The sequence below is a fragment of the Chrysochloris asiatica genome, unplaced genomic scaffold (genome assembly GCF_000296735.1).
Source record: "Chrysochloris asiatica unplaced genomic scaffold, ChrAsi1.0 scaffold00485, whole genome shotgun sequence".
Lineage (NCBI taxonomy): Eukaryota > Metazoa > Chordata > Mammalia > Afrosoricida > Chrysochloridae > Chrysochloris > Chrysochloris asiatica.
Window position 1 is genome coordinate 796,423 of NW_006409003.1, and position 27,895 is coordinate 824,317.

Sequence of the window (27,895 nt, forward strand, 5' to 3'; positions counted from 1 at the left end):
TTAATGGGATTTCTTTTCAGTATGGATTCTCAGGTGTTGAACAAGATGGCTTTCGGAGGCATACGATTTCCCACAATGGTTACATTCAAAAGGTCTATCCTTACGATGCGTTACCTGATGCCGATTAAGGTAAGCCCTCTGCTCAAAGGCCTTTCCACATTTCTTACAAACAAAGACTTTCTCGCCAAGGTGGATCTTTCGATGCCGACTGAGTTTCGAGCTGAAACTAAAGGCCTTCCCACATTCGTGGCATTGGTAGGGTTTCTCCCCAGTGTGGATCTTTTGATGCTGACTCAGTCTGACCCTGAGGCTAAAGGCCTTCCCACATTCACTGCATATAAAGGGCTTCTCTCCAGTGTGGCTCTGCATGTGTTGCGTTAAGGAAAACTTGAAGCAAAAGGTTTTCTTACATTCTTTGCACTCAAAGGGTGTTTCTCCACTGTGGGTCCTTTGATGGCCCACGAAAGCACAGAGTTGGGCAAAGACCTTCCCACATTCACTGCACTCGTATGGCTTCTTGTCAGCGTGAATCCTTTTGTGTCGATATAAAGAAGAGCTGTCACAAAAGGCTTTGCCACATGCTTTGCACAAAAAACGTTTTTCTCCAGTGTGGATCCTGTGATGCTTGATAAGGTTGGAGTGCTGGGTGAAGCATTTCCCACACTCACTGCACACGTGGGGCTTCTCCCCAGTGTGAATTCGCTGGTGCTGGGTGAGGTAGGAGCTGCGATTGAAGGCTTTCCCACACTCGATACACTTGTATGGCTTCTCCCCCGTGTGGATCATTAGGTGTCGAACCAAGTCCGCTCGCTCACGAAAGGCTTTCCCACACTCATTGCACTCGTGGGGCTTCACTCCAGTGTGAATTTGCTGATGTTTAATAAGGAGACTGTTTCTGTTGAAGGCTCGTCCACATTGCTGGCATTGGTAGGGGCTCTTCTCTGTTTGCATCAAAGTATCTTCAGCTGGTGTTTCCAAGCCCTGCTCAAGGTGAGCATCTCCTGAGTGGGTCTTCTTCGGGAGCATTACCCTTGTCACCCGTGCCCGCAGGTGCCTTTCTTGCTTTTCCAGTGGTGCTTTCTGTCTCTTGGTTTGAACTAAACTGGAGATCTTTGAGGCTCCTGTAACCAGTCGTTCCTGGAGTGTGGCTCCCTCAGCCATTGCCAGCTGACAAGCAGACTGTCGGGTCTTGGGTTGTGTTTTGTCACCTAAAACGGAATATGAAACACAAAAGGACTCATGAGAGACATCAACAGGAAAGAACCAAATCTCCACCTGAGCCACAGGAGGATGAGATGGTGTGTTTGACAGCAATGACACTCAGGTTTGCGAAGTTACTTCTTTTGTTTTTAACTCTTGACATCTTTAAAGGGAAGTCTGGAAGAGGCCACCTGACTTGGACCTGGGGAGAAAGGAAGTGAGCAGGAAGGCCGCCCAGAGGAGGTGGCCCCTGAGCCCTAACTGAGGAGTAAGATAGAAATAGTGGGAGGGGCATTACAGGCCAACCAGACAGGCCTCCTCCACACCCTTACCTTGAACCATGGTATTTTATCATTTATTTGCTATAACAACTAGCTTAAATTTAGCCTATCTTATTATACAAGGGGGCTTCAAAAAGTTAGTAAAAGTGCATTTTCCATTTTTCCACAATCTTTTTGAAGCCTCTCTATATACTGCTTTTATGCAAATAATGTGTGCTTTCTATGTTGATTTGCCCACTGTTCACCCTCCAGTAAGGCATTTTCTTAAGCACTACTTGGTCCTTTATTTGGTATATGTTGCTGTAAGACAAATCAGCAGAGCATGATTATGAGGGGCAAACAGACGTGGAAAGTGCATCATCTGCATAAACATATGATACGGAGGCCCTGGATGGTATAAATTGGTAAAATACTTGACTACTAAAGGAAAGGTTAAAGGTTTCAAGCCTCAAAAGTAAAACTCAGTAATCCACTGAAAACCCTGTGGAGTGAGTGGATGCCACATTTTCTACGGGGACTTGATCAATTCCTGAAATTGTAGCCCTGAAGTCTTAAAAGCAACCAAGAATGATGTTATCTATGTAGGATTAGACTGACAATAGCGGAGTGGATTACGAGTTGTGCTGCTAACTGCAAGGTTGACAGTTCAAATCTACTAGCTGCTGTGTGGGATAAAGATGAGGTTTTCTTCTCCCATCATTATTTGGTGGGTGTGTGCCACGAATTGGTTACGATTTATAACGACCCTGTATTGAGGTTCTAAGGCAGCTTCCTGACTACGGTTAGCAGCTCAGCTTATAATCCACTCCGCTACCCGAGCTCTTTCCATAAAGATTTATACCCTCGGAAATATTAGACAGGGTAGCTATGAGTCAGCATGGGTTCCATGACATACCACCACCACCTGAAGCTAAGGAGGTAATGAGTCTGTTGAGGAAGAAAATAAATACGTGCATTATATACTAGATTATATATATTTAAAAGCATGCCAACCCCCTTTTGTGTTAGTTTCCTATGCATGTAATATGTGTTACTTACATGGTGTATTAAATGCCAATTGTACATGTAGAGTTGAGTACATTGGTGTATGTTTTTCTGTGTACATTCTCAACAGAGGAGTGTAGGGTCCTAAGGCTGGTGAGGGGCAAACCCACATGAAATTCCATAGGCTGCCGTGACCCCAACCTGGGGGTGTGGTGGCTCACCTACCTGCACAGGTGCTTTCAGCAAGGCCCGTCTCTGTTGTCCACAGCTCCTGCCCATGTTCCAGTCGGCAGATCAGATCTGGTTTTGGAAGAAATGTTCCTGTTCATGGAAAAAATGTCTAGATTCTGGTAAAACTTAAAAGAACTTGTTTGAGACAGGAAGAAAACTTTAGAATGAGGCTAAGCAAAAAATAATAGCTTGAGACCCAGAAACCAGTGGGACAAATAACCATTCTTGATCATCAGAGGCTACAGAAGCAAGGTCAGTGTTAGCTGTCTAACTACATCTAGGCGAACTGTTCACTGCAGCTGTGGGACACGCTCATGGAATACTATCTGCACTTCTTTAAACTGAACAACTTTGCTTGTGGCCTGCTCAGGGCGAAAGGGCAATTACCGTGATTACAGAGGCCCTGTCTATCCTACTGTGCTGGCTTGAGTGTTGCTATGTTGCTGGAAGCTGTGTCCCCCTTCATGTGGACAGGTTCCAGCTGAGTTTACAGATTAAGATGAGGAAAAACGCCTGGTGATCTACTTCCAAAACTTAGCGTAACCCTGTGACTGATCCAATGCTAGGCTAGCGTAACCCTGTGACTGATCCAATGCTAGGCTATAGTCCCCAAAGTACTAAGTAGCATTACAACAATTGGTCTCTTTCCACCGGGAGCGAAGACTAAGGGAAATAATTAGTCTTAAGGACTAATGGACCCCCTAAGCCACCGTTTTACACTAACCTGAGACCAAAACAACTAGATGATGCTTGAATGCCACCATTGGCCACTCTATATCTCTTGTGGGAGAGAAAGGTAGAACAAGACTCAGCTTCATAAACAAGGCTAGACATGGTCTGTAGATGGAAAGTATGGTTAAGTTTGGGGTTCCACAGATCACCTTTCAGCTATGTAAGGCAAGCCTAGAAAGTGAAGGGTAAAACCCGCGATGAACCCGCTCCTCAGAACAATCGACTGTATACGAGACCTAAAGGGCAGTGTTTACCCAAAAGCACAGTTTAAACATTAGGAAGGAGTAGAAAAAAAGTGGCAGTGCTGACCTATTGCAGGACAGCAGTCAAAATCTGTGTCTAAATTGCTGAATGAGAACTGCATTTCCTGTGTAAACTTTCACTTCAACCACAATTAAACCCACAGTTGTTGCAACAATGATCATGCAGATGGCGCATGACCAGCTTCATCTTTTTTCTGTTACTCAGAGATCCTAAATACCAGTCCTAGTGTGGTGCTGTAGGACCAGCACTAGACTGAACCACAAGGTCAGCAGTCCGAACCCACCAGCTGCTCCTCAGAAACTCTACATAGGGTTGCTATGAGTCAGAACTGACTCCATGGCACCGAACAACAGAATCAGCACGAAGTGAAACCTCTCACTAAACAAGAAAGAGCAAGCAGAAAAGAGGGAAGGAAAAGACAGGCTTTCTCTGACTGTTCTCCTGCACCATTTGCTCACACTCACCTACCATGGCTGTGTAGGGCCTGGGCTGGGCTGTAGGAAAGGAGCCTCTGAACAGAGACCACCACGGGTGGCAACAATGGCAAACACCTCCTTGGAGTCACTTCCTGAAGTCATCTTCAAGTGCTATCACCGTCAGCAATCCTAGGCGATGGAGTGCTTGACCCAAGCAAGGTAGGCCAGTCATACTCATGGGAATCAGGAATGAGGATCTGGGGCTAAAATCCGCCTGTGCCTGGGAACTGGGGTAGATGTTAAGGGAAGTACATTTCTATACATATGAAGATGGTCTGCTGGCCTGAAAGACTGCTATCCGCATGCAGAGAGAAGACCAAAAGTAAGGACTAGAGACCACTTCCCCCCCTTATTCTACTGTGATTTAGGAGTTCGGGTGTGGTGCTATGAGATAAGCAGGTTGGTATGAATCTCAAAGTTAGCACTTCACACCCACCAGCCACTCCTTGGGAATACTATATCCCATACAGGGGAAACAGCAACACTGTGGTGTGGAAGTTTACAAAGCAGATTGGTTTTTCACTCAACAATGCACATACATCTTAATCTGAAATTAACTGCGATCCCTGCCACGTAACCGGACTCTTCACTTCCGTCCCTGTATTTACCTTTACCGACTGAAAATCGGACCCAGCTGGGATAGTCTGACTTCCTGAGTTCAGCATCTCACGATGCCCAGCTGAGCATCTGCCTGTGGGTCCACAAGACAGCCTGGGACCTGCCCCAACAAACAGCCTTCTTCTCAGTTAAGACACACCTCCTTTGATAGCATCTCCCATCCCATTACATGGTCCCTCCAGACAGTGAAGACTCTGCAACTAGCCAATCTACTGGTGCCCCTTCCAACAGCAAGTGCTCATTTCAGGTCTCTGTCATTCTTATTGAAACTTTCCCATAATGCTATTGAAAAGACTACAGTATTAGGTAAACATAATTTTGTATGACTCACTGTACTGCGATTTTGCTTCATTGGGTGGTCTGGAACCAACCCCATAGTACCTGAGGTATGCCCGTATGACCTCAGTTTTGATGTGAGCTGTATGTAGTTCTCACCCAACAATAGATGGAGACACAGGGAAACTGGGGCAGAAGGACCAGAACAGGGTGGGCACTGCAGGGAGTAGATAGCGTGGCCTAAAGTCTGCAGTCCCGACACAGAAGAAAGCTGACCTCTTACCCAGAGATGTCAGCAGCGTCCAAGTCTCCAGCATCACCTTCTGGTATAGGCACCTCTGTGTGGGACTCAGCTGCCCCCACTCCTCCTGGGTGAAGGTGACAGACACATCCTCAAAGGTCACAGACACCTGCAATGTGAAACAGAAGCTGTATCAGTCTGATAGCTGGTCATGTGTGATGGTCCAGAGTGACCTAGGCCTCAGAAGCCAGACCCTAGCTCTGTTAGGGGAAGGGACTAAGAGGAAAACTATTGAGAAAAATTACTGGAGAAGCAGAGCAGCGGCATTGGGAAAAGATCCATAAAACCATAAACTCCCATATATAAACAACAGGAACCGGATGGGGACAAGAGAGAATGTAGCTCCTTGTCAGGCAGGTATAATATAAACAAGATAAAATAGGGGGGAAAAATGATCTTGTGTGACCTAAACCCAGCAGGGCTTGTGAGCCCTCCCTTCCCTAATCAACTGCCCAGCAGAGGGCTGGTGAGGCGCTGTAGGATCAGCACTGGACTGTGAACCAAAAGGTTGGTGGTTCAAACCCACCAGATGCTTCTTAGAAACCCTGTACAAGGTCGCTATGAATCAGAATTGATTCCACCGCCCGTACTCTCCCTTAACCAGTGTTCACCACAGACACAAAACCGGTCATCTTGTCAAGGCATCTCTGCAAAGCAGTTCATCTTAAACTCCATCATGAACGCCACACGCATGCGCAGCATGAGAAAAAAAGGCAGATGGAGGTGACACGCAAGTAGCAAACCCCGCCTTTTCAATAAAAAATTCTCTCCTTATAAAATAAATGTTATGCCGTAAGCTTGAGATGATGCGGCCTTTGGCACGTCTCCCCTGCCGCTATTCTTTAAATAAACCTCTTTTAGTACCCGTAACTACAGAGGAGCGCTAATGGCAAAAGGTTGGTGGTTTCGATCTAGGAGCGGTTCTTTGGGATTGACAGGTAAACCCTCTTAGTGCATGGCCCAAGGGATGGAATCTCCCTAGGGTGAGTGCCAATAATCACCCTGGCCAGAGCTACTCCTTCCTGGCAGCGTGCATAGCCCACGCGCCCTGTTAGATGCTGCTGAGTGGATGCGGCCAATGTGATAGAGGAGAAGCACTTCACCTGGGTTTCTAGGCTGTAATGATAGGAACCCTGGGGGACCAAGATCGAACTAAGCACTCAGCTGCTTACTAAATGTAAGGTTTGCGGTTAGAACCCAAGAGTGAAATAAAACCCCTGGTGATGGTAAAGATGAAAACAAACCCAGTGTCGTCCATTCCCCCTCACAGTGCCCTGGTACAGCCTTAACCAAGGCTGTAAATCTTTACGGGAACTGAAAGCTGGTGGATCTGAACTGTCTACCTTAAGGTTGGCAGTCCCGGAGCTTGTCTTATACGGTCGCCATGACAGACTCTACCCACAGCAGGTCTTTAACCGGCCGGGGGGTACTTAACCCGCGCGCTACCAGCACTCCCCTGTCCCCTCCAAAGGTGACAGCCCCAGGCAGGCGCTCCGTCGGAACGCACAGTGCGCCCCGTACTCTTCCCTCCTTATTCCAGGTGACGCGCTGTAGGACAAGCACTGGACTGTGAACCACACAGTCAGCGGTTCAAACCAGCCGCTCCTTAGAAACCCTCCACATCCCAGTGGCTGCCAGAAGCGGGGAAACGCCTTACTCACGAATCTGGACTGCGGACCCATCCACCGCCGGACGTCCAGACTCAACGGCAGGGAGCGGAGAGGCGAATCACCGGGAAATCGCGTCCCCCCAATGGCTATTAGCGGGACCAGAGGGATACGGGCCGCGCCGGCCTGGGGAGTCTCCCGTTTACCTTTGCTGAGCCCCTCAGCGCCATGGAGCCTTTGTGAGAGCGGCTGTGAGAGGCAGACACCTCGGGCTATGGTGAACTCTGTCGGCGGCCTCACAGCGTAGAGGCGTCTTCCTTTCCTGCCCAGCATCAGATCCCGCCCAGACGCCGGCCTGCACTCTGGATTCTCATTGGCTCATAACCTGTCGTTAACAAACAGGCGCACGACACGCACCACGCACAGCCTTCTGGGTAAGAGTAGTTTCCGCTCTGCACTCCACCACCAGTGAAATGGTCTTTCCGGTTTGGTCTCCTGAACTTGGGTCTGGAAGCCTGAGTGCGCAGGGATAAAGATCTTGGAGGCGTCTTCAAAGGGTAGCGATCACGATCCCTGAGCGCCAAAGTTCCTCCACGTCAAGAAGCTGAATTCGACTCACAGGAAGCGTAGAGCTGCGACAGGGGGGGAAAGGGTGCCCCGAAATCAGGATGGACTATGAGGCACTTCTTGACTGACGTCTTGTGATTGAAATCGTTAGGATTTCTCCTTACTTGAGCAGTTGTAAAGCTGTGTAAAGACATGCTCAGGCTGCAGCCGCATCCTGGGGCATGCCATTCCAAAATGACCACCCAGAAAACCTCTGTAATTTGCTCCCTTGTAAGATGGGACCTGCCATTAATGAAGAGCACCAATAAAAAATCCATGTTTTACTTCCTTGTAAGATGTTTTACAGGCCAGACTGATTTACCCAGGCGTGACTTTAAAGGACAAGCCTTCTGCTGGGGCAGAAGAGTCTACCAAGCCCTGGGAAGGGTCTGAATCAGAGTCTTGTACAACCACATATGTTGGATACCCCAAGATAAGTTTTGCCTTTGTGATGTAATCCATCTTGAAGAATTGCTGTGTACACACCCAATTAGCATGGCACCTCCTAAACAGGTCACTTCCTGGAAATCCCCACCTATCCCTGTGAATAAACTTGTCTTTTCCCATCTAAAATCTTTTAAAATCCCATCGAAGCCTCTGTTCAGGGAGACAGGGGGCTGCCTTGCCTAAAAGTCCTCATCTCTGGCCATATCATTTACTCTCAATAAATCTTGAAATCTTTTGCTCACGTGAGACCCTTTCTATTTAACCTGATCATTCTTGTTCAGGAAAGACAAACAAAGGACTCTCCACTGAAGGCTCAGCGGCCTCCAACACCTTAACAGCTGGCCACTGTTGGGACTTGTTTTAATCCCCTTCCTTAGGCTCCAAGAACCCTGATGAGACCCTTATGACCACTGCCGACATGAACACGCAGCTGCCAAGACATCCTTATTCTTGAGTTTCTCTGCGCAGTAAGACACGGCCTTCTCTTGGCCTTTCTTGTGGCCTGACATCACTTCTAATTTTGCCTGAGCAGAGCCTTCATCTTTCAACGTGTGTGTATGTGAATTTTTTTTTTGCCTATTGTGTTGAAGGCTCAGTGCAATAGACATCTGGACATCTATGGAGTAACTCAGTGTCCTGAGAAGACAGGTGGGAGCCAGACTGCAAAAGCAGAGTCACTGTCTGGCCCCAATACAGCCTAAAGAATCAAGAGAAGGGCCAGAGAGTGAGAGCCGAGCTTTTAACACCATTTTGCAGCTGGATCGAGTTTACAAAAGAGAACATAAGTGGGACAAGAGCCCTTAAATCCAAATTTTCAGGACTTCATATCAAGACTCAGACCTAAAAGCTAAATCTAAGTTTGGTGACCCCAGAGAAAATTCTTTTAAGGTTTTTGTCTTGAAACCAGAAGAAGAAAATGATATTTTGGTGGATCCTTTGCACCAACCACTGATGGAGCCAACAGCACCTCTTACCACCCAACCCAAGGAACAAAAGGTGACATCCTCTTCTGATCCTCTCTGGTAGCGGATACCCAGACCAACCACAATATAATCCTCCCTCTGCGAAAAGGGAGGCCCCTGCTCCCCCTACTTCCTCATCTCCCCTATTTCAACCCCTAGGTCAAACTTGATTGTCCCTCAACTTTACCTAGAGGACCACACCACATCTTAAGATCAGGGAATAACTACATCCCCAACCCCAACCACAGATTGCCAGAGTCAGGGATATTTCCTCTCAGAAAAGTAGCTAGGAGAAACAGAGACCCTTTATATTGAACCTTAGGTCAGAGACTGAGAAGACTCCACGGACCCTTCTCAGTCTCTGCCCTAGGGCAATATAAGGAGATACTAGGGAATGTCTCTGAAGACTCAGGCAAGTTTGAAGACAACTTTCTATAACTTAGTCTTAATTCTGACTTGACTTGGGGAGACATGATGTGAAAACAAATTATGAATACTGTTTTATTCTCAAGCGGAGAGATTGATCAGGTGACTCCATCCAGTACCCTAGTGGAGTCCTGGTGTGGTGCCGTAGGGCAGTTTCACGTGGCAGTGGTCACCAGCCACTCCTGGGAAACCCGACACAAGGTTGCTATGAGTCGGCACCAACTCAACAGTACTGAATAACCTATAGTTATAGTTTATCCATTGATATGTTTGGACCTTTTTCTTCTCAGTTTCAATCAGCAAATCCAACCGATTCATAGCAACAGCCTCTCCCCAAGACCTTCCAATGAGGCCGGTGCCACACCCACCTTCCTGAGCCTAATCTACATGTTTGCCTCCTTTTTCTTTCACTCGACCATTTTCACTTTTTGTACTCTACTTGTAAATCCAACCCAATGGGTTATGAATATGCTCCTTTTTGTTCACTGACAATGAAGGTCTCTCTTGCTTCTCAGTTCTGTTTTGTCTTCGAGACAAGGAAATCAATCATTATTTCCTCCTCAGGAAACCCTAAGACCAGTACAGTTTTTAAATCAATACATTGACTCATTTTCTAAAAACGTGGACAACAGCATTATCAGTCTTGATGTGGCACTGTGAGGTAAACAATGGACTGCTAACCACAAAGACCACACCCTGTATATGGTTGATAACAACAGCATTATGAGAAAGTCTGAAATATTGCCACATGGCTGAAATGTGACAAGTGAGCCCTTGCTGTTGGACACACGGTGGCCACAAATCTTGGTTTTGGAAATGACCTGCGCAGTGCACTGACCCTGCTGTGCCTGGAGTCCCTGTAATGGACAGCAGCGGCTTCATTTCCTGAACACAGCTGGCTGCCCAGGTCCCCTGCAGGGCAGAGTTGGACTGCCTCGTGTCATACTTACGGATGCAGGCTGCCACCCCCAGGGAGCGAGTGCTGGGTTCTAACTCAGGACCTTTTGTTAGTAGCCAAGCACTTTAACCATGGCACCACCAGGTCCTGTAGATGATTTATTTCAATGGCTTTAACATGCACCACTGCCCTTCCACCCTGTGTGTTGCCCCAAGCAGGCCCTGGCATCTCAGGAGGGTTCCACTGGCAAACACAAGTCCTAAGTCAATGTTGGTGTTAGTTTTCGCCTGGTGTCTTTGGAAGATGAAGCCCTGGTAGTACAGTGGTTAAAGTGCTTGGCTGCTAACTTAAAGGTCATCAATACAAACCCACCAGCACTGTCTGGGAACGTGGGCTTTTGTACAAGATTTACAGCCTTGGAAGCCCTATGGGGGCATTACTATGAATCACCATTGACTCCAACAGTGGGTTTTTGGGGATCTGGAAAATGATCATAAAACTCAAGAGTCAGGGCCATGTCAACCACGTGGATTCAGCGTCCAGTGGATTCCCTGAGCAAACGTCTGGGTCATGACACACTGACCCATACCACCACACACAAACCACAAGCCAAAGGTCAGCTGCAAGACCTTGGTTCGCACATGCTGTGTCTTCTCACATGGCATTTCCACTAAGGTGCTCAGCAAACCTCTTCTGGTCAGCAGGGAAATCAATCTCCCAGATCTTTATTTGCTCATCCGTGGCTCCCAGAACAAAAGAGATGACTAGACTGAAGTCCTGATGTGGTGCTATAGGTTAACTGCAAGGTTGGCGGTTCAATCCCACCAGCTGCTCCTCATCAGAAACTCTATACAAAGATCATTTTGAGTTGAAACCTACTCAACAACTCTTAACAACAACTAGTGAATTAGGGACAGAAGTAGGTGAATGAGGGCCAACTGAAGAAAAGGTCTGCAGCAACCCAGACACATCAGAAGGTGAGACCACTGGCATGTAGCCTATGTTGTTGTCGTTGTTACGTGCCGCTGAGTCAGTTCAGACTCAGTGTCTCTATGCATAGCCTCTACCAGCACCATCCTCACAATTCTTGTGAAGCCTGAACACATTGCTGCTGCCACTGTGCCAATTATCTTGTTGGGGGTCTTCCTCTTTTTCACTGACCCTCCACTTTACCAAGCACGATGTCCTTCTCCAGGGACTGGTCCTTCCTGGTGACATGTCCAAAGTTTGAGAGAAAAAGTCTTGCCATCCTGGCTTCTAAGGAGTACTTCCAAGACAACTTTGTTTGTTCTTCTGGAAGTCCATGGTACCTTTAATGTTCTTCTCCAATATCACACCTCTAATGCTATGTTGTTGTTGGTAAGTGCCGTTGCGTCTTGGAGGAAGTACAGCCAGAATGTTCCTTAGAAGCCAGGATGGTGAGACTTTGCCTCTCCTACTTCGAACATGTTATCAGGAGGGGCTAGTTCCTGAAGAAGGACATTACTGAAATGCTCTAAGTGCCCTAAATAACCTAAGGTGTTTGATTGAAGGTACAATTTCATCACATGTGCACAAAGACAGCGAAACAAAGCAGCTTATTACTTACGGATCCCAAAAGGAAGCACAGGGGCTGAAGGAGGGGCATTCCTCCTCCCAGGAAGAGAGAGCGAGAACAGTAAGCACCTATTACTTAATGTGCATTCAGGACTGTTACATGGGTTTAGTTCTGACTATTTTGAAAAATAACTGTGATCTAATGACAAGAGTTCTACAGCTGGGGTCCTATCTAAATGTCTGGACCATAGGTCTCACACACCACCATCTTCCATATCCGCGGCACTGAGAACATGGCTGTGAGGGTCCCGATGGGCAAGAACGTGCACAGCCACCTCCATCAGGCCCTCCCTGGTGTACAGACAACGGTGGTGGAGTTGACACTGTGGGCTCAGCCAACCTGCTGCGTCGTGTGGCTCTGATCCAGCATGAGCATGGGCTAGGCATCACACGCTGAGCCTCAGTGTGTTGTTGTGAAGTGCTGTAAACTTGATTTGGACTCACAGAGTCTCTAAACACCACAGAACGAAACACTGCCTGGTCCTGTGCCATCCTCACAACTCTTGTTACGTACGACCCATTGGTGCTGCCCGTGCGTCAATCTGTGTCGTTGGGGATCTTCCTGTTTCTCTGCCAACTTTATCAAGCATGGTGTCCGTCTCTAGGGATTGTTCTCACCATCCTGATTTCTAAGGAGCACTCTGACTGGACTGCTTCCAACAGAAACCTGTTTACTTTTAAAATCCTCCTCCAACATCGTAATTCAAATGCATCAATTCTGTGGTCTTCCTTATTCACTGTCCAACTTTCACACACATATGAGGTGGGTCAGGAGCACCAAAGCCCTCAAACTGACAGCTTTGATCTTTAACACTTTAAAGAGATTTTGTGCAGATTTGCCTAAAGCAATACATTGCCTGATTTTTTGACTGCTGTTTCCATGAGTATTGATAGAGGATTCAAGCAAAATGAAGTCTCTGATAAATTCAATCTTTTCTCCATTTATCGTGATGTTATTTATTGGTCCAGTTGCGAGGAATTTTGTTTTCTTTACCTTGATGTACATCCATACTGAAGGCTGTAGTCTTTTTTATCAGGAACTATTTTAACTCCTCTTCACTTTCAGCAAGCAAGGTTATTGTATCATCAGCGTATCACAGGTTGTTAATGAGTCTTCTTCCAATCCTGATGCCTCATTCTTCTTCATATAATCCAGCTTCCTGGATAACTTGTTCAGCATAGAGATTTATTAAATATGGTGAGCGTATACAACCTAGCACACACCTTTCCTGATTTTAGACCATTCAGGATCCCCTTAGTCTGTTCTAAAGACTGCCTCTTTGTCTATGTACAGGTTCCACATGAGCACAGTTTGTTGTTAGGTGCCATCGAGTCGGAACCGACTCATAGCGACTCCATGCACAGCAGAACGAAACAATGTTCGATCCTGGGCCAACCTCACTACAGCTGCCACCCCCGAGTCCATCAATGATGCCACCTGGCCGATCCATCTTGTTGGAGGTCTTCCTCTTTTTCTCTGACCCTCCACCCTACCCAGCATGACATCCTTCTCCAACGATTGTTTCCTCCGGACTACATGTCCAAAGTAGGAGAGACGAAGCTTAGCCATCCTGGCCTCCAAGGAGCATTCTGGCTGCACTTCTTCCAAAACAGATCTATTGGTTCTTTTGGCAGTCCATGGCACCCTCAGTATTCTCCTCCAACACCACAACTCAAAGGCATCAATTCTTCTACGATCCTCTTTATTCACTGTCCAGCTTTCGCATCCATATGAGGCTATTGAAAACACAATGGCCTGGGTCAGGCGCACCCTAGTCCTCAAGCTGACATCTCTGCTCTTCAATACTTTAAAAAGTTCCTGTGCAGCAGATTTGCCCAGTGCAATACGTCGTCTGATCTCTTGACTGCTACTTCCGCGAGTGTTGATAGTTGATCCAAGAAGAATGAAGTCCTTGACAACTTCAATCCTTTCTCCATTGATAAGAATGTTGTTTATTGGTCCAGTGGTGAGGATTTTTGTTTTCTTGACATTGAGATGCAATCCATATCGAAGGCTGTGCTCTTTAATCTTCATAAGTAAATGTTTCAAGTCCTCTTCACTTTCAGCGATCAAGGTTGTATCATCTGCATATCGCAGGTTGTTAATGAGTCTTCCTCCAATCCTGATGCCACGTTTTTCTTCATAGAACCCAGCTTCTCGTATTATTTGCTCAGCATACAGGTTGTGCTCTGGAATACAAGTTCTTCACAACGTTATACATGGTTTGTTATGATGTACACAAAGTCTTTAAACATCTTCCTTATATTCTCTGCTTTCAGTCAAGCTCCATCTCATGTCAGCAGGGATATCCCTAATTCCATGTTCTTTTCTGAATCTGGATTGAATTTCTGACAGTTCTCTTTCGATATACTGTTGCAACAGTTTTTGAATAATCTTCAGCAAAATGTTACCTGTATGCGATATTAATGATATTGCTGGATGACTTCCACATTCCATTGAGTCACCTCACTTTGGAATGGGCACAAACATGGATCTCTTCCAATCACTTGGCCATGTAGCTGTCTTCCAAATTTCTTGGCATAGGGTGAGTACTTCCAGTGCTAAATTGAAAGACTTCAATTTGCATTCTGTCAGTTCCTGGAGACTTTTCACCAAGGCCTTCAGTTCAACTTGGATGTCTTGCTTCACTAGTACCTTTGGTTCGTGATCAAATGCGACCTGTTGAAATGGCTGAACATCGACTGTTCCTTTCTGGTACAGTGACTGTATTCCTCCCATTTTCTTTTGATGCTTTCTGTGTTATTCAATATTTTGTCCATAGAATCTTTCAATATTGGAAGTCAAAGCATGTTGTTTTCTTTTGTTTTGGGGTTGTTGTTTTTTTTCCAGTTCTGAAGCTTGAGAAAGGCTGAGTGTGCCCTAACGCTTTTGGTTTTCTAACTCCAGATCGTCATACATTTCATTCTATCTGGCTTTGTCTCCTCAAACTACTCTTTAAAATATTCTGTTCAGCTCTTTCCCTTCTTCACTTCTTCCACTCACTTTTGCTTCTCTTTTCAAGAGCAAGTTTCAGAGTTTCTTTTGATATCAATTTTGATTTTTCTTTCTTTCCTGTCTTTTTATTGACCTTTTGCCTTCCTCCAGTATGAGATTCTTCTGATGTCATCCCACAACTCTTCTGGTCTTCAGTTATTAGTGTCTAATGCATCAAATCAATTCTTGAAATGGTCTTTAAATATCATCAAGGTTATTTTGTTTCTTATGAACTTGTTTTAATTTTCTTCAGCTTCAGCCTGAACTTGCATATGAGGAATTGATGATCTGTTCCACAGTCTGCCCCTGCGTGGTCTTCTTTTGGCTGAAGATATTGAAGTTTTCCACCTCTTCTCTCACAGATGCAATTTGATTCCTGCATATTACACATCTGGTGAGGTCCATGTGTACTGTAACCTTTTATGTTGTTTTACAAAAGTGTTTGCAATGAAGAAGCCATTACTCTTGCAGAATTCTATCACGTGATCTCCAGCATCACTTCTATCACCAAGGCGTATTTTCCAACTACTGATCCTTCCTCTGTTGCCAGCCCTCACATTCTAATCACCAGTAATTATCAGTATATATCTTGATTGCCTGTTTGATCAACGTCAAACTGAAGAAGTTGATGTTGTTGTTGTTAGGTGCCATCGAGTCAGTACTAACTCATAGCGACCTTATGCACAGCAGAACAAAATACTACCTGATCCTAGACCAACCTCACCACTGTTGCCACGCTTGAGTCCATCGATGCTGCCACTTGGCCAATCCTTCTTGTTGCGGGGTCTTCCTCTTCTTCCCAGACCCTCCACCTTACCAAACATTCTATCTTTCTCCAGTGACTGTTCTCTCCTGACAAAATGTCTGAAGTATGAGAGACGAAGTTTGGCCATCTTGGCCTCCAAGGAGCACTCTGGCTGCACTTCTTCCAAAACGGATCTATTGGTTCTTTTGGCAGTCCATGGCACTTTCAATATTCTCCTCCAACACCACAACTCAAAGGCATCAATTCTTCTACGGTCTTCCTTATTCACTGTCCAGCTTTTGCATCCATATGAGGATACTGAAAATACCATGACTTGGGTTAGGAGCACCTTAGTCCTCAAGCTGACACCTCTGCTCTTTAGTACTTTAAAAAGTTCCTGTGCAGCAGATTTGCCCAGTGCAATACGTCGTCTGATCTCTTGACTGCTGCTTCCACGAGTGGTGATAGTTGATCCAAGAAGAATGAAGTCCTTGACAGCTAAAATCTTTTCTCCATTGATAAGAATCTTGTTTATTGGTCCAGTAGTGAGGATTTTTTGTTTTCTTTACATTGAGATGTAATCCATCCTGAAGGATGTGCTCACTGATCTTCAACAGTAAGTATTTTAAGTCCTCTTCACTTTCAGCAAGGTTGTATCATCTGCATATTGCAGGTTGTTAATGAGTCTTCCTTCAATCCTGATGCCACATTTTTCTTCATAGAACCCAGCTTCTTGGATGATTTGCTCAGCATACAGGTTGAATAAGTATGGTGAAAGAATACAACCTTGTCACACACCTTTCTTAATTTGAAAACATTCAGTGTTCCCATGTTCTGTTCAAAGAACTGCTTCTTGGTCTAGGTACAGATTCCTCATGAACACGACACAATTAAGTGTTCCGGAATACTCATACTTTGCAATGTTGTCCATAGCTTGTCATGATCCATACAATCAAAAGCCTTTGTGTAGTCAATAAAGTATAGGTAAACATCTTTCTGATATTCTCTGCTTTCAGCCAAGATCCATCGGACATCAGCAATGATAATCCCTCATTCCACGGCCTCTTCTGAATCTGGCTTGAACCTCTGGAAGTTCTCTGTCAATGTAAAATTGTAGCTGTATCTGTATCACGTTTAGCAAAACTTTACTTGCATGGGATATCAAAGAGAGTGTCAGATGATTTCCACATTCTGTTGGGTCACCTCTCTCTGGAATGGGCACAAATACGGATCTCTTTCAATCAGTTGGCCAGATAGCTGTCTTCCAAATTTCTTGGCAAAGATGAGTGAGCGCGTCCTGTGCTGCCGCCTCACTTTCTTGAAAGATTTCCATTTTTATTCCATTAATTCCTGGTGCCTTGTGTTTTGCCAATTCCTTCAATGCACCTTGGATTTCCTCCTTCAGGATCATTGGCTCTTGATCATATGCTACTTCTTGAAACAGGTGAACATCAACCATTTCCTTTTGGTACAGTGACTCTGTGTATTTCTTCCATCTTGTCTTGATGCATTCTGCATCATTCAATAATTTGCCCAGTGAATCTTTCAATAACGAAAGTCAAGGCTTGAATTTTTTTTCCAGTTCCCCCAGCTTGAGAAATGCTGAGCATCTTCTTCCTTTTTGGTTTTCTGATTCCAGATCTTTGCACATTTTGTTGTAATATTTGGCTTTATCTTCTTTGAGCTGATATAAGTTGATAGAATTCTTCAATTTCATCATCATTGGCTTAGGTGGTTGATGGGTATGTTTGAATAATAGTGGTATATTTACTGGTCTTCTTTGTAGGTGTATGGATATTATCCTATCACAGAGAGCGTTGTACTTCATGATAGATCTCGAGATGTTCTTTCTGACAATGAATGCAGTGCCACTCCTCTTTAGTCTGTCCTTCCTGGCATAATCAGCCACGGCTGATAATCAGTACCAGTCTACTGCACTCACTAATGTCTAGGATATTGATCTCTTCTATGTTTTCTATTTCATTTTTTGATAACTTACAATTTTCCACAATTCGTACTTCATACATTCCGTGTTCCAATTGTTTATGGATGTTTGCACCTATTTCTCCTCATTTTGAGTTGTGCCGCAACTGAAGGTCCTCAAAGCTTTATTCCTTTCATGTCGTTATTGGTTAATGCTATTCTGAGTAGGCAGCTCTTCCCCAGTTGCATTTTGAGTGCCTTCCCATGTATTCCAACCTGAAAGGCTCATTTTCCAGCATCTCCATCTATCAACGTTCCACTGCTACTCATAAGGCTTTTAGTGGCCGAACATCCAGAAGTAGCCTGGCTCTCTTTCTTCATAATCTGACTTACTCGGGAAACTCTGCTGAAACCTAGTCACCAGGGATGACCCTGCTGGTATTTTAAATACGGGTGGCATCGTAGCCACCATCAGAGCAAACACAGTATGACAAACTGCCAGGTGAATGGTCATGTTTCAGTGTATTCTATTCAGATGGTGCCCTAGGCCTAGGGTATGCCTTCCCAGGAACCCTGGTTGGAGGCCTTTGTTCTGGGGGCTCAGGGCTCATACAAAGTTGTGGAAGTGGGAACTGCAAGGAATGGGTCCTGGGTTCTAAGTGCAGTTGGGGCTGACCTGCCACAACCAAACAAGTTGTTCTTGATAAGAAACCACTTAGATGGAAAGCCTATCTCCACCTCTAGGCTCCCAGAAAGGCCTTTTCTGCCTGATGTTGTCCCAGGGACTAGTGTGAAAGGGTGAATCCAGCCATATGAGTAATGTAATTTTAGTCTGCATCTTCCCCAGTCTCCAGGACAATGGTCAAGCAGAGTGGCGTGGGACGATGGAAAGTAATGTTTCCAGGTTCTAAAGACAAAGACTGGGCTTTGCTGCCTCTGAAAAGAGCCCTGCCTGGATTTCTGTGGACACCTTATATAAATCCAAACCACTGCCCTCATAGTGACCCTATATAGGGTTCCTGAGATCAAAGCTTTATGGTAGCAGACATCTTTCTATTATGCAGCAAGCGGTGGATTTGAACTGCCAACCTTTTGGTTCATGAGATCCTTTCCTAGACTTCCCTGTCCTTGAGGCCCTGGGAGAGCTGCTTGACCCCTTAGACATCAAGATTTGCATGGAAAAGCTCCGTCCTACCGTGACTGCAGGGTCTGACGAGGTGTGCACTTAGCTCCCTGTTCTGAGCCGTATCAGCACTTTAGTAACCCTGTAGAGACGATGCGGAGGGCTGTTCTCTCCACCGGAGGATGTGCTGTCTCATCACACTCAGGCCACAGGGACTAGGACTGTGTGGCTACTACCCAGACTTCAGGGCTTTCCTGGTCAGGTGCCAGTCTCATAAATCTCTGTGGATGACTTGTGTTTGTGTTACTACACCTACTGTGGTGTGTCAATTCCTCCATCCTGTTTTACAGATCCTAGGTGTATTCTGGAGTCCTGATGTGGTGCTGTGGGTTAATGTGCTGGACTGTACAGTCAGTCTGAACTGCAAAAGTCGGTGGTTCAAGCTTCGCCAGCCACTCCTTGGAAACCCTATAGAGGGTCGCTATGGGTCGGAACTGACTTGATGGCAGGGCAGCTAACAACAACAACAACAGGTATATTTTGCAAAGCAGAGTTGTATGCCTCAGATCTGTCATACACCTTTTCCTTTTTGGCACCTGTGGGTCCACGTTATGTTAAAGTGTATTAGCATCACACGACGATCACAGTGACCCTAGCATATATCTGGGGTATCCCCAGGCTGGGCTGAGGTGTGTGTGTGTGTGTGTAATAAGGCAAATCCAGAATATGGCAAATTCTCGTAGACAAATGACTCTGAGATGTCAGAAAATAAGTAAGCATTAAAAAACAAAGTGGAGTCTACAGGGTAAAAAGAGACTTATAAGACACTCACTCCTGTGGTCTACCCTAGAAGTCTTCAGGCAGGGATGTAAACGACGCCAAAGCTAGGAGGAGGAGGAGGTCTCTGCCCTGTACTGTGCCCTGGGAGGCACACCTCTGTACCAGCAGTGTCCAATTCTGTTTCCAACACACTGCACGTGGTGAACAGGATCCTCAAGATTAAGGGTAGTTTAGACAACCAAGGGAGTCCTGGTGTGGCACTGTGGGCTAATGCACCAGACTGCAAAGGTGTTTGAAATGCAAGGTCAGCAGTTCAAGCTCACCAGTGGCTCCTGGGAAACCCTATACAGGGTTGCTATGGGTCAGAACCGACTCGATGGCACTTAACAGTAACAAAGAGCTTTCTTATTGCATAACTGCAAGTAATGTGAAACATGGTTTCCTGATTGAAGACATGGAGGATGAAAAATTCATGATGAGTGTCGCCTGAGACCACGCATGCCATGAAGTCCTCTTGGCCACAACTGGGACACCCTGACTAGTCAGAAAGAAGGAAATGAGACTCCACCCCCACCTCAAGGACTCAAACTCTTCGTGCTTTTCTCCATGGCCTGGGAGAGAGCATGTCTATGTCTTCCTGAACATGTAGGAAGGACTGCGAAACGCTGTGGGGACCGGCCAGGTGGAGAAATTGATGACTTCTGCCACAGAAGCTGGTTGATGTTTAAGTGCTGGTGAGTTTAAGTGCTGTAGAGGGCTTCTGAGGTTTTTAAAAATCTCTGCAGGAGCAGAAAGTCTCATCTTTCAGACTAATGGCAAAGCAACTAGTGGGCTCGAACTGATGGCCATGTGGTTCATAGTCCTGTGCTTTCCTACAGAGTCACTGTGTTCCCCACGGAAGCTGAGAGGGACATACACAACTCCAGCAGTGAGAGTATGTAATATAGCTCCTGAAAACTTCCGGTATCTCTGAAAGTCATGGTGGAATCTCCCCAATGCATACGTTTGGGTATCTGAGATTCCACTTCAGGGAGATGGCTCCTTCCCAGTGTCTAGTGCTATAATACTGAACAATGAGGCAGCACATTGCCTGTGGGTGTAAGATCAGTTTTTCAGGGCTGAATGAGGTTAGATCACCAGCTGAAGGATTTTTCACATCCCTGCATTCATAAAACCAATCTGAGTTCTGACATTTTTGGGGCTGGAGTAGAACAGAACACTAAATGAAAGCTATCTGACGTCAGCTACGCTCAGGAGGCAGCTATCTGTATGAAGTTTCTGGTGTTGAATAAAGGCAAAGTTTTGGCTAAAGCATTCGCTGCTTTCTCCAGTGTAAATTCTCTGAGTAGAATGAGCCTAAAGCTTTGGCTAAAGGGTTTTCTACATTTGCTGAATGCATAAGGCCATGATTCACTATGAACTCTCTGGTGTTCAATGAGGCTGGAGCTTTGCCGAAGGCATTTCCTACATTTATTGCACTCATAAGGCCTTGCTCCAGTATGGATTCGCCAGTATTGAATGAGGCTTGAACTTTGTCTAAAGTATCCCCCACAGTCGGCACACTCATAAGGCCTTGCTCCAGTGTGGATTCTCTGGTGTTGAATGAGGATGGAGCTCTGGCTAAAGCATTTTGCACATTCACCACATTCATAAGGCCTTGCCCCAGCATGAATTCTCTGGTGCTGAACCAGTTTGGATTTGCACCCAAAGGTTTTCCTACATTCACTACACTCATAAGGTTTTTCTCCAGTGTGAATTTGCTGGTGCTGAACAAGTTTGTATTTTAACCTGAAGGCTTTCCCACATTTGCTGCACTCATAAGGTTTTTCTCCAGTGTGAATTTGCTGGTGCTGAACAAGTGTATGTTTGTGGTTGGAGACTTTCCCACTTTCACTGCATTCATAAAGTGCCTCACCAGTGTGAATTTGCTGGTGTTGAACAGTGTGCATTTGCAGCTGAAGTTTTTCCCACACCCACCACACTTGTAATGAGTTTTTCCACTGTGAAAGGCCTCCCCACGCTTGGCACCACTGTGTAGTTTTACCCCTATAGGAGAGGAGTGGAATTGGGTTGAAGAAGGCTCCCTCTGGTTGGGAAAGATTTCTCTGACGCATGGTATCTGTAACTAGTCACAAAGGGGAACTTGTCCATGTCTTTGCTGAAGGATTTCTCTCCAGTGTGCTCCCCTTCTGGTGGTAGTAAAGGTTTGTGCTCAGCCAGAATTGTTTCTCACATGCCCTGCATGTGTATGACTTCTGCCTAGAATGTGTTCCTGGGAACTCAGCCAGGTGCAAAGTGTCGTTCATGACAGGAACACATATCTCACAGAGATGATTCTGGGCTGATGCATCTAACTTTGGGGTCCCAGGCTGTGACACTATTCCTACAGAAATACTCTGAACAGAAAGTGTCTCTGCATTCTCTGTTCCACACCAACAACCTGAAAGCAGAAATTGTGGCAAAGTGCCTTGATCTTTAGGGGCCTTTTGCAACTATGTGTCATGGGACTGTTCTCAGAACAAGGGAGTTGGATTCGGGTTGAGGAAGGGGATGCTTTGCAGACCTGGGACTCTGAGGAGTCAGAAGACAAAGAAAGCAAGGGGGGGTGAAGCACCGCCTAGCCAACTAACCTCTGCAGATGGTCTTCATTGGGGTCCTGGCCCCTGGTGACATGGGAGTGCTGCAGAGAAGTTTGTATCCAAGCGCAGGGATACCTGCTCACACTCAGAAGCTAGTGTTCAAGAACCATTTAGGGATACGTGCAAAAGGCAGAACTGAGGTACAGTCACTGGTATTTGCACCAAAACAGGTGAACAGAGAACAGGTCTTGGGTCTGACTGTGAACACAGCCCTAATGTCCTGCCTTTCCTCAGCTGCCACTCAGAGGGCCAGGCACCCACTGAGCCCATTTCCTGAAGTTAGAGTCCTGTTCATCAGTGGGACCTGAATAACGTAAGCCCTAAGGGATCAGACTCCTGGTGTGCGCTGTGGGATCAGCACTGGATTACAAACCACAAGGTCAGCAGTTTAAACCCACCAGCTGCTCCTCAGAAATCCTATACAGAGTCGCTATGGGTCAGCACTTAATTACAACAACCAGGGAAAGACAGAACAGAGGAGTGGCCAGCACTGGCCTAGAGCAACTCACATATGACAGACCACAAGAAAGAAAGAAAAAAAGTGACAGAAAAGAACTTCAAAGGAGTATCTTGCAAGAACAACCATGGCCCGCATACGTAGGGACCATGTCAGAGACTGCAACTCCTATCACAGGTAGCCCAGGAGAGACATCCGCTAGAAGAAGGGAACAGAGTCTGGGGCACACAGGTGCCAAGGATGTAGACAGAGTCATCCTGGGAAGAGGGCAAGCTTTGGAGCTCACTGTAAGAATCCTGATTCTCAGTGCTTGCTTGTGAGGCTTTAAAGCAACAGATATTGGGCCATGAGAGGCCAGTGCAAACCATGCAACCAGGGCAATGACGGCACCTCTCCTGGAACAGTGGAAGGAAGCAGTGCTTACAGTGCAGAGATGAGAAGGACAGATATGTTCCTGAGAAAAGGGAAAGTGGAGATCATAGGGCTGGGTGGGAAAGCCTGACTGAGCGAGGAGGGATTAAGTCCAAAGTTCTCCAGCATCACATGGTGGTAGAGGAGTCTCTCTGAGCCCCATCAAGGAGCCCCCACTCCTCCCAGGTCCAGGATCCAGGAAAGCATTAGCTGATCTCTGAGTGTCCACAACCCATCACCTCCTCATCTCCCTCTTTCCTCACGCTCCATTAACCACTGGAGAGCCAGTTCTAAGCAGCAACAGCCGGCTGGGTACATAAACATCTAAGCTTGGAAATCCTATACAGGGTCGCTATGGGTCGGAACCGACTCGACGGCGCGTCACAACAACAGCAAGCTCTGGGCACGGCCTACAGGCCCCCAGCTTCTCCTACCCACTAATTCCCTGGAATATTCCATATCATGTCTTCCAGATACACAATAAAATCTGGGCTCCCCTATGACTCCCAACACTTGGGTACTGGGGCTATCAGTTCACATCATCTTCTCCACGTCATCTGCAGCACAGAGCCACCGCCCCTTCTCTGCCCCATGCCATGGACATCTCCCTCAACTAGCCACAGGTCACTTGGCACATGGTGTGAAGACAGTGCTTAACAAATTCAAACAGGATCCATCCTGAGGGAGCCTCAAAAAGTTCATGAAAAACTGGAACTAAAAGATCATGGAATCATCCCACACACTTCTGGAAGCCCCCGCATACTCCCCAATACCTCCAGTGGTGTGCACTGCAAGGGGCGGCCCTGAATCCTTCTACAAAGGTATCCTGGCCTGCCTCGGATTCTTGCTTCGACATAAGCCATCCAGAACCACATGCGGATTGTGGGTTTCAACTACCCGCGTGCTCTCCACTCCAGCTGCACCTGCTGTCCCCCTTACCAGTCCCCTTCCTCTCTCCATTTACAGTCCAGTCCCGCTGACCTCTTGGGCCAAGCAGTGACTCTCACAGATGATGACATTTGCCTCTGACCTTACCCATCGTTGTTGTTATGTGCCGTGGAGTCGGTTCCGACTCATAGCGACCCTGTACAGGGTTTCCAAGGCTGTAAATCTTTACGGACTCATCTTTCTCCCACGGAACAGCTGGTAGGTTCAAACTTCTGACCCTGAGGTTAGCAGCCCGATTCGTTATCCATTAGCAAGACCGAAATATCCCATACTCCCTAGAGCTAGCCACAAAATTCAGGTGTTCTATACCTGTTGCTGCTAAGCTGCTTCTGACTCAAAGGACAGTGTCTACCTGCCCAGCACGGTTCCCAAGGCTACAGTGGTGACGGAAGCAGATTGGTGCATCTTTCTCCTAAACAACAGCTGGTGGTTTCAAATTGCTGACCTTCTAGATAGCAGTCACGTACAGAACCCCTGCACCTTCATGGCCACTGCTCTGTCTCACCTGTTTGTACCACCCACTATCCCCCACTATAGGTGCCCAAGCAAGAGCCCCTGTCCTAACGTTCACCCTCTACTTCCTGGTCTGCAAATAACATTACCACCACGATCTCAAGACCCCATCCTAAACGTGGTTCACAGCTCTACCAACCATGGCTCACACACTAGCCACCCCTTGTGGAGGTTTCCACCGTAAACCTCTCCCCAGATTTCAAGACCTGTGTGCCAGCCTGCCCACTTGATGCTTCCACTCAGTGGTTTCTGAAACAACCAGATTCTTTAAATAAATACATCTGAGATCCCCAATAAAAATTACTCTGATTACTGACTTCCCCATCTCAATCGATGGAACTCAATCTTTTCACCTGTTGTTGTTGTTATGTGCCACTGAGTCGGTTCCGACCCATAGCGACCCTGTACAGGGTTTCCGAGGGTGTAAATCTTTACGGGAGTAGAAAGCCTCATCTTTCTCCCGCGGAGCAGCTGGTAGTTTCGAACCGCTGACCTTAAGGTTCGCAGCCCGATTCGTAACCACTACGCTATCACAGCTCTTTTCACCTAGTAGGACCCAAAACTCTAGGGCCCTTCCTGACTCTTTCCTTTCTCTCTCTCTCCCACCATGTCACAAAATCCCGTTGGTCCCTCTTAACTGTACTGAGAACCCACGCACGTCGCCCCCACCTCTACAACCACCACTCTGGTCCCTCAACACTGACATGGATGGTTGAGCCTCCTCCAGCTTCCTGTCTCCTCTAAACTCCCACATGGTCTGTTCTCCACTCTGCAGCCAGGGGGAGCCTGTTAACATCGGGGTCCGATCACCTCCCTTTTTGATCCAAACACCCCGGAACCGTAGACTTCAGGGCCAGCTTCATTGTAGCTCGGACTCTGGCGTCTCCCGCTTTGTTCCTAACCGAAAGATTGCTGTCCCCGGCTCCCAGGGTCCCATGGTAATCCTTCAGGCCTCTACCACTCTTCACCGGTTGCCAGAAGTGTGAATCCCTCTATAACCGTCGCCCTAGATTCAGAACTCTGGGCTTGGGGTTTCCTGAGATTCAAGCCACAATCCCAGAGAACACGTGGTTGGGGTCAAGCCCAGTGACGTCCCGTCTAGATTCCCGTCTAGCCGTGGGAAGCTGCGGAAAGAGGAAACCATACGGGATCGTGGCCATGGTAAGGTTGGACGGGCAGCCGGCCTCCCTGAGCCTCTGCCCAGGCCTGGCTGGCGCCAACTCTGAGCTGACCGGCTCGCCTCTGGGCCACAGCGCTGCAGCACACCAGTTGTATGATCCCAAACAAGCACTCAACTACCTAGGGACTCCCTTCCAATCACTTCTCCCCAATGGGCAGCTTTCGGGAAGCTCTGAAACCCCTAACCCGGACAGCGTCCCGCCTCTGTTCACAATCCTCCACGGCTCCCAGCACCCTCGAAAGGGGCAACTCCTCCACCTGCCATTCCAGGTGTGACTCGCCCTCAAGCCCGAAGTGCCGGGCTCGGGTGTACCTACAAAGCTTCGCAGGTTCGAGTCCCAGCGGTGGCGCAAACGTTAGACGTTCGTCTGCGAGGCCTGCGCAAGGGCAAGGTCCCCGTTCTTACCTCACAGGGCTGGGACACGATGGGCGAGGGCCGGAAGGCTGCAGCCGTTGCCTGAGCCGTTGCCATTCGAACCAGCGGGCAGACCAGGGCTGGGGGCAGCGGGCGGCAGGGGAAGGGCAGGGGCGCCGCGCCTCCGGCCCCCTGCAAGGCTCCAGAACCCCGGGGCCGGTGAACATCGTTGTTGTTAAGTGCCGTCCAGTCGGTTCCGACTCATAGCGACCACGTATAGGGTTTTCGAGGAGCGGCTGGTAAACCTGAACCATCGACTTCGCAGTTCAAACCGACTTTGTAATCCAGCGTTTTAGCCCACGGCGCCACGCCGCCTATAAGACGCCGCCGGAAGTCCCGCCCCGACAAAAAACGCTCGCTCACGGAAACGCCCTTATCTTGGTGGGGAGAGGGGCCTTCATTGCGGCTACCTCTCGGCGTGGTGCCCTCTGGGTAATGTAGTTCCACACCTCTACAAGCCACAGCTGTGGTGTTACCCGCCCCCATCCTCCTATTCCAATCTCCCAAAATAAAGGCCTGGAATTGGGAAACGACTTTTCCCACCTCCAGAGCAGGAGTCCTCGTAGGATATCCTGTAATATAAGCACTGGGCTGAAGATTAGTGGTTCAAACCTACCAGCCCTCTTCGGAAACCTTATACAGGGTTGTTGTCAGAACTAACTCAACGGCACTTTAACAACAACCAAGAGATGACCTTGTTCCCTCTTAAAAGGACAGCACGTGATTTGGGGGAATGTTGATCATTAATATTTAGAAACATTATTTTAGAACCCTCCCCCCCTTCCTCAAGGCCGGTGGTTCAAACCCATCAGCTACTCCTCGGAAATCCTATAGGGTCACTATGACTTGGAACCGACTCGACGGCATTTAACAACATCAACTTTTACATTCTACGAAGCTCAGCGTGCTCCCAGAGACTAAAAGTATAATTCAGCGCGCACCCCAAACTCTAGATTTAAATGTGTTTAGCCTCTCAGTACACCGTCTGGTTCTCCTGGTTTTGGGGTAGTGTAGGCTGTGGCTCATGCGGTCCACTAGTCCTTGAGACTAATTGCTCCCTTGAGTCTTCACTTTTCTTTACTCTCTTTTGCTCCAGACTCTAAGAGAGACCATAGGTGTATCTTAGGTGGTGGTTCTCAAGCTTTTAAGACCCCAAAGTAGGATGCCGAACATTGGTCTTTTGAGCTACGCTGTGCCAATTGATGTAACTGTACCCAGAGTCTAGGAATTTTGTTTTGGAGGTGTTTGATTATGAAGAAACTTCCATGACTGTATTTTTTATCTGCTCCATTGTCTATATTAATAAAAAGGTGGCACCTGCAATTATGTATATAGAAAGATCTACAATCAACCCTGTATTTGCAGGTGGGTTTGCTCCATTACTCTTTCCCATCTTTAGCAGGCTTATATGTCAATTCATAAATAATTGTTTGTTAATACTATTGTTGCACAATTATCTATTGTATAGTAATTACTGTGGTGGTGATGTGCCATGGAGTCAGTTCCGACTCATAGAGACCCTGTATAGGGTTTCCGAGACCAGCTACTCCGCGGGAGAAAGATGAGGCTTTCTACTCCCGTAAAGATTTACACCCTCGGAAACCCTATACAGGGTCGCTATGGGTCGGAACCGACTCAATGGCACATAACAACAACAACAACAAATTTTATGGGAGCAGAAAGCCTCATCTTTGTCCCACAGAATGGCTGGTAGTTTTGAACTGCTGACCTTCAGATTAGCAGCCAGACTTGTAACCACTACGCTACCAGAGCACAGATGCCTTCTGTGCTTGCATTTCTTTTAATGTCGTCCTTTGCCTTGATCATGTGCTGACATCCCCTTATTGTGTATTGCCTCTATC

At 46.9% G+C, this 27,895-nt stretch overlaps 1 protein-coding gene across 1 annotated transcript; it reads right to left on the reverse strand.

Moving 5' to 3' along the window:
* Positions 1–26,519, reverse strand: LOC102823830 (zinc finger protein 599-like). The gene is made up of 6 exons (XM_006877352.1): positions 26,310–26,519; positions 26,025–26,165; positions 7,025–7,219; positions 5,346–5,472; positions 2,691–2,765; positions 1–1,208 (listed from the first exon to the last, which is right to left on the reverse strand). The coding sequence occupies exons 1-6, from the start codon at positions 26,517–26,519 to the stop codon at positions 1–3; spliced, it is 1,956 nt and encodes a 651-aa protein (XP_006877414.1).
* Between the last annotated feature and the right edge of the window lie 1,376 nt (positions 26,520–27,895).

Coding starts and splice junctions, on each gene's coding strand:
- LOC102823830 (XM_006877352.1), bottom strand. CDS start 26,519: ATGGGGGCGGGTAACACCACAGCTGTGGCTTGTAGAGGTGTGGAACTA. Junction 7,220..26,024: donor TCGTGTCCCAGCCCTGTGAG/GTAAGAACGGGG, acceptor TGCCTCTCACAG/CCGCTCTCACAAAGGCTCCA. Junction 5,473..7,024: donor TGGGTCCGCAGTCCAGATTC/GTGAGTAAGGCG, acceptor TTCACATTGCAG/GTGTCTGTGACCTTTGAGGA.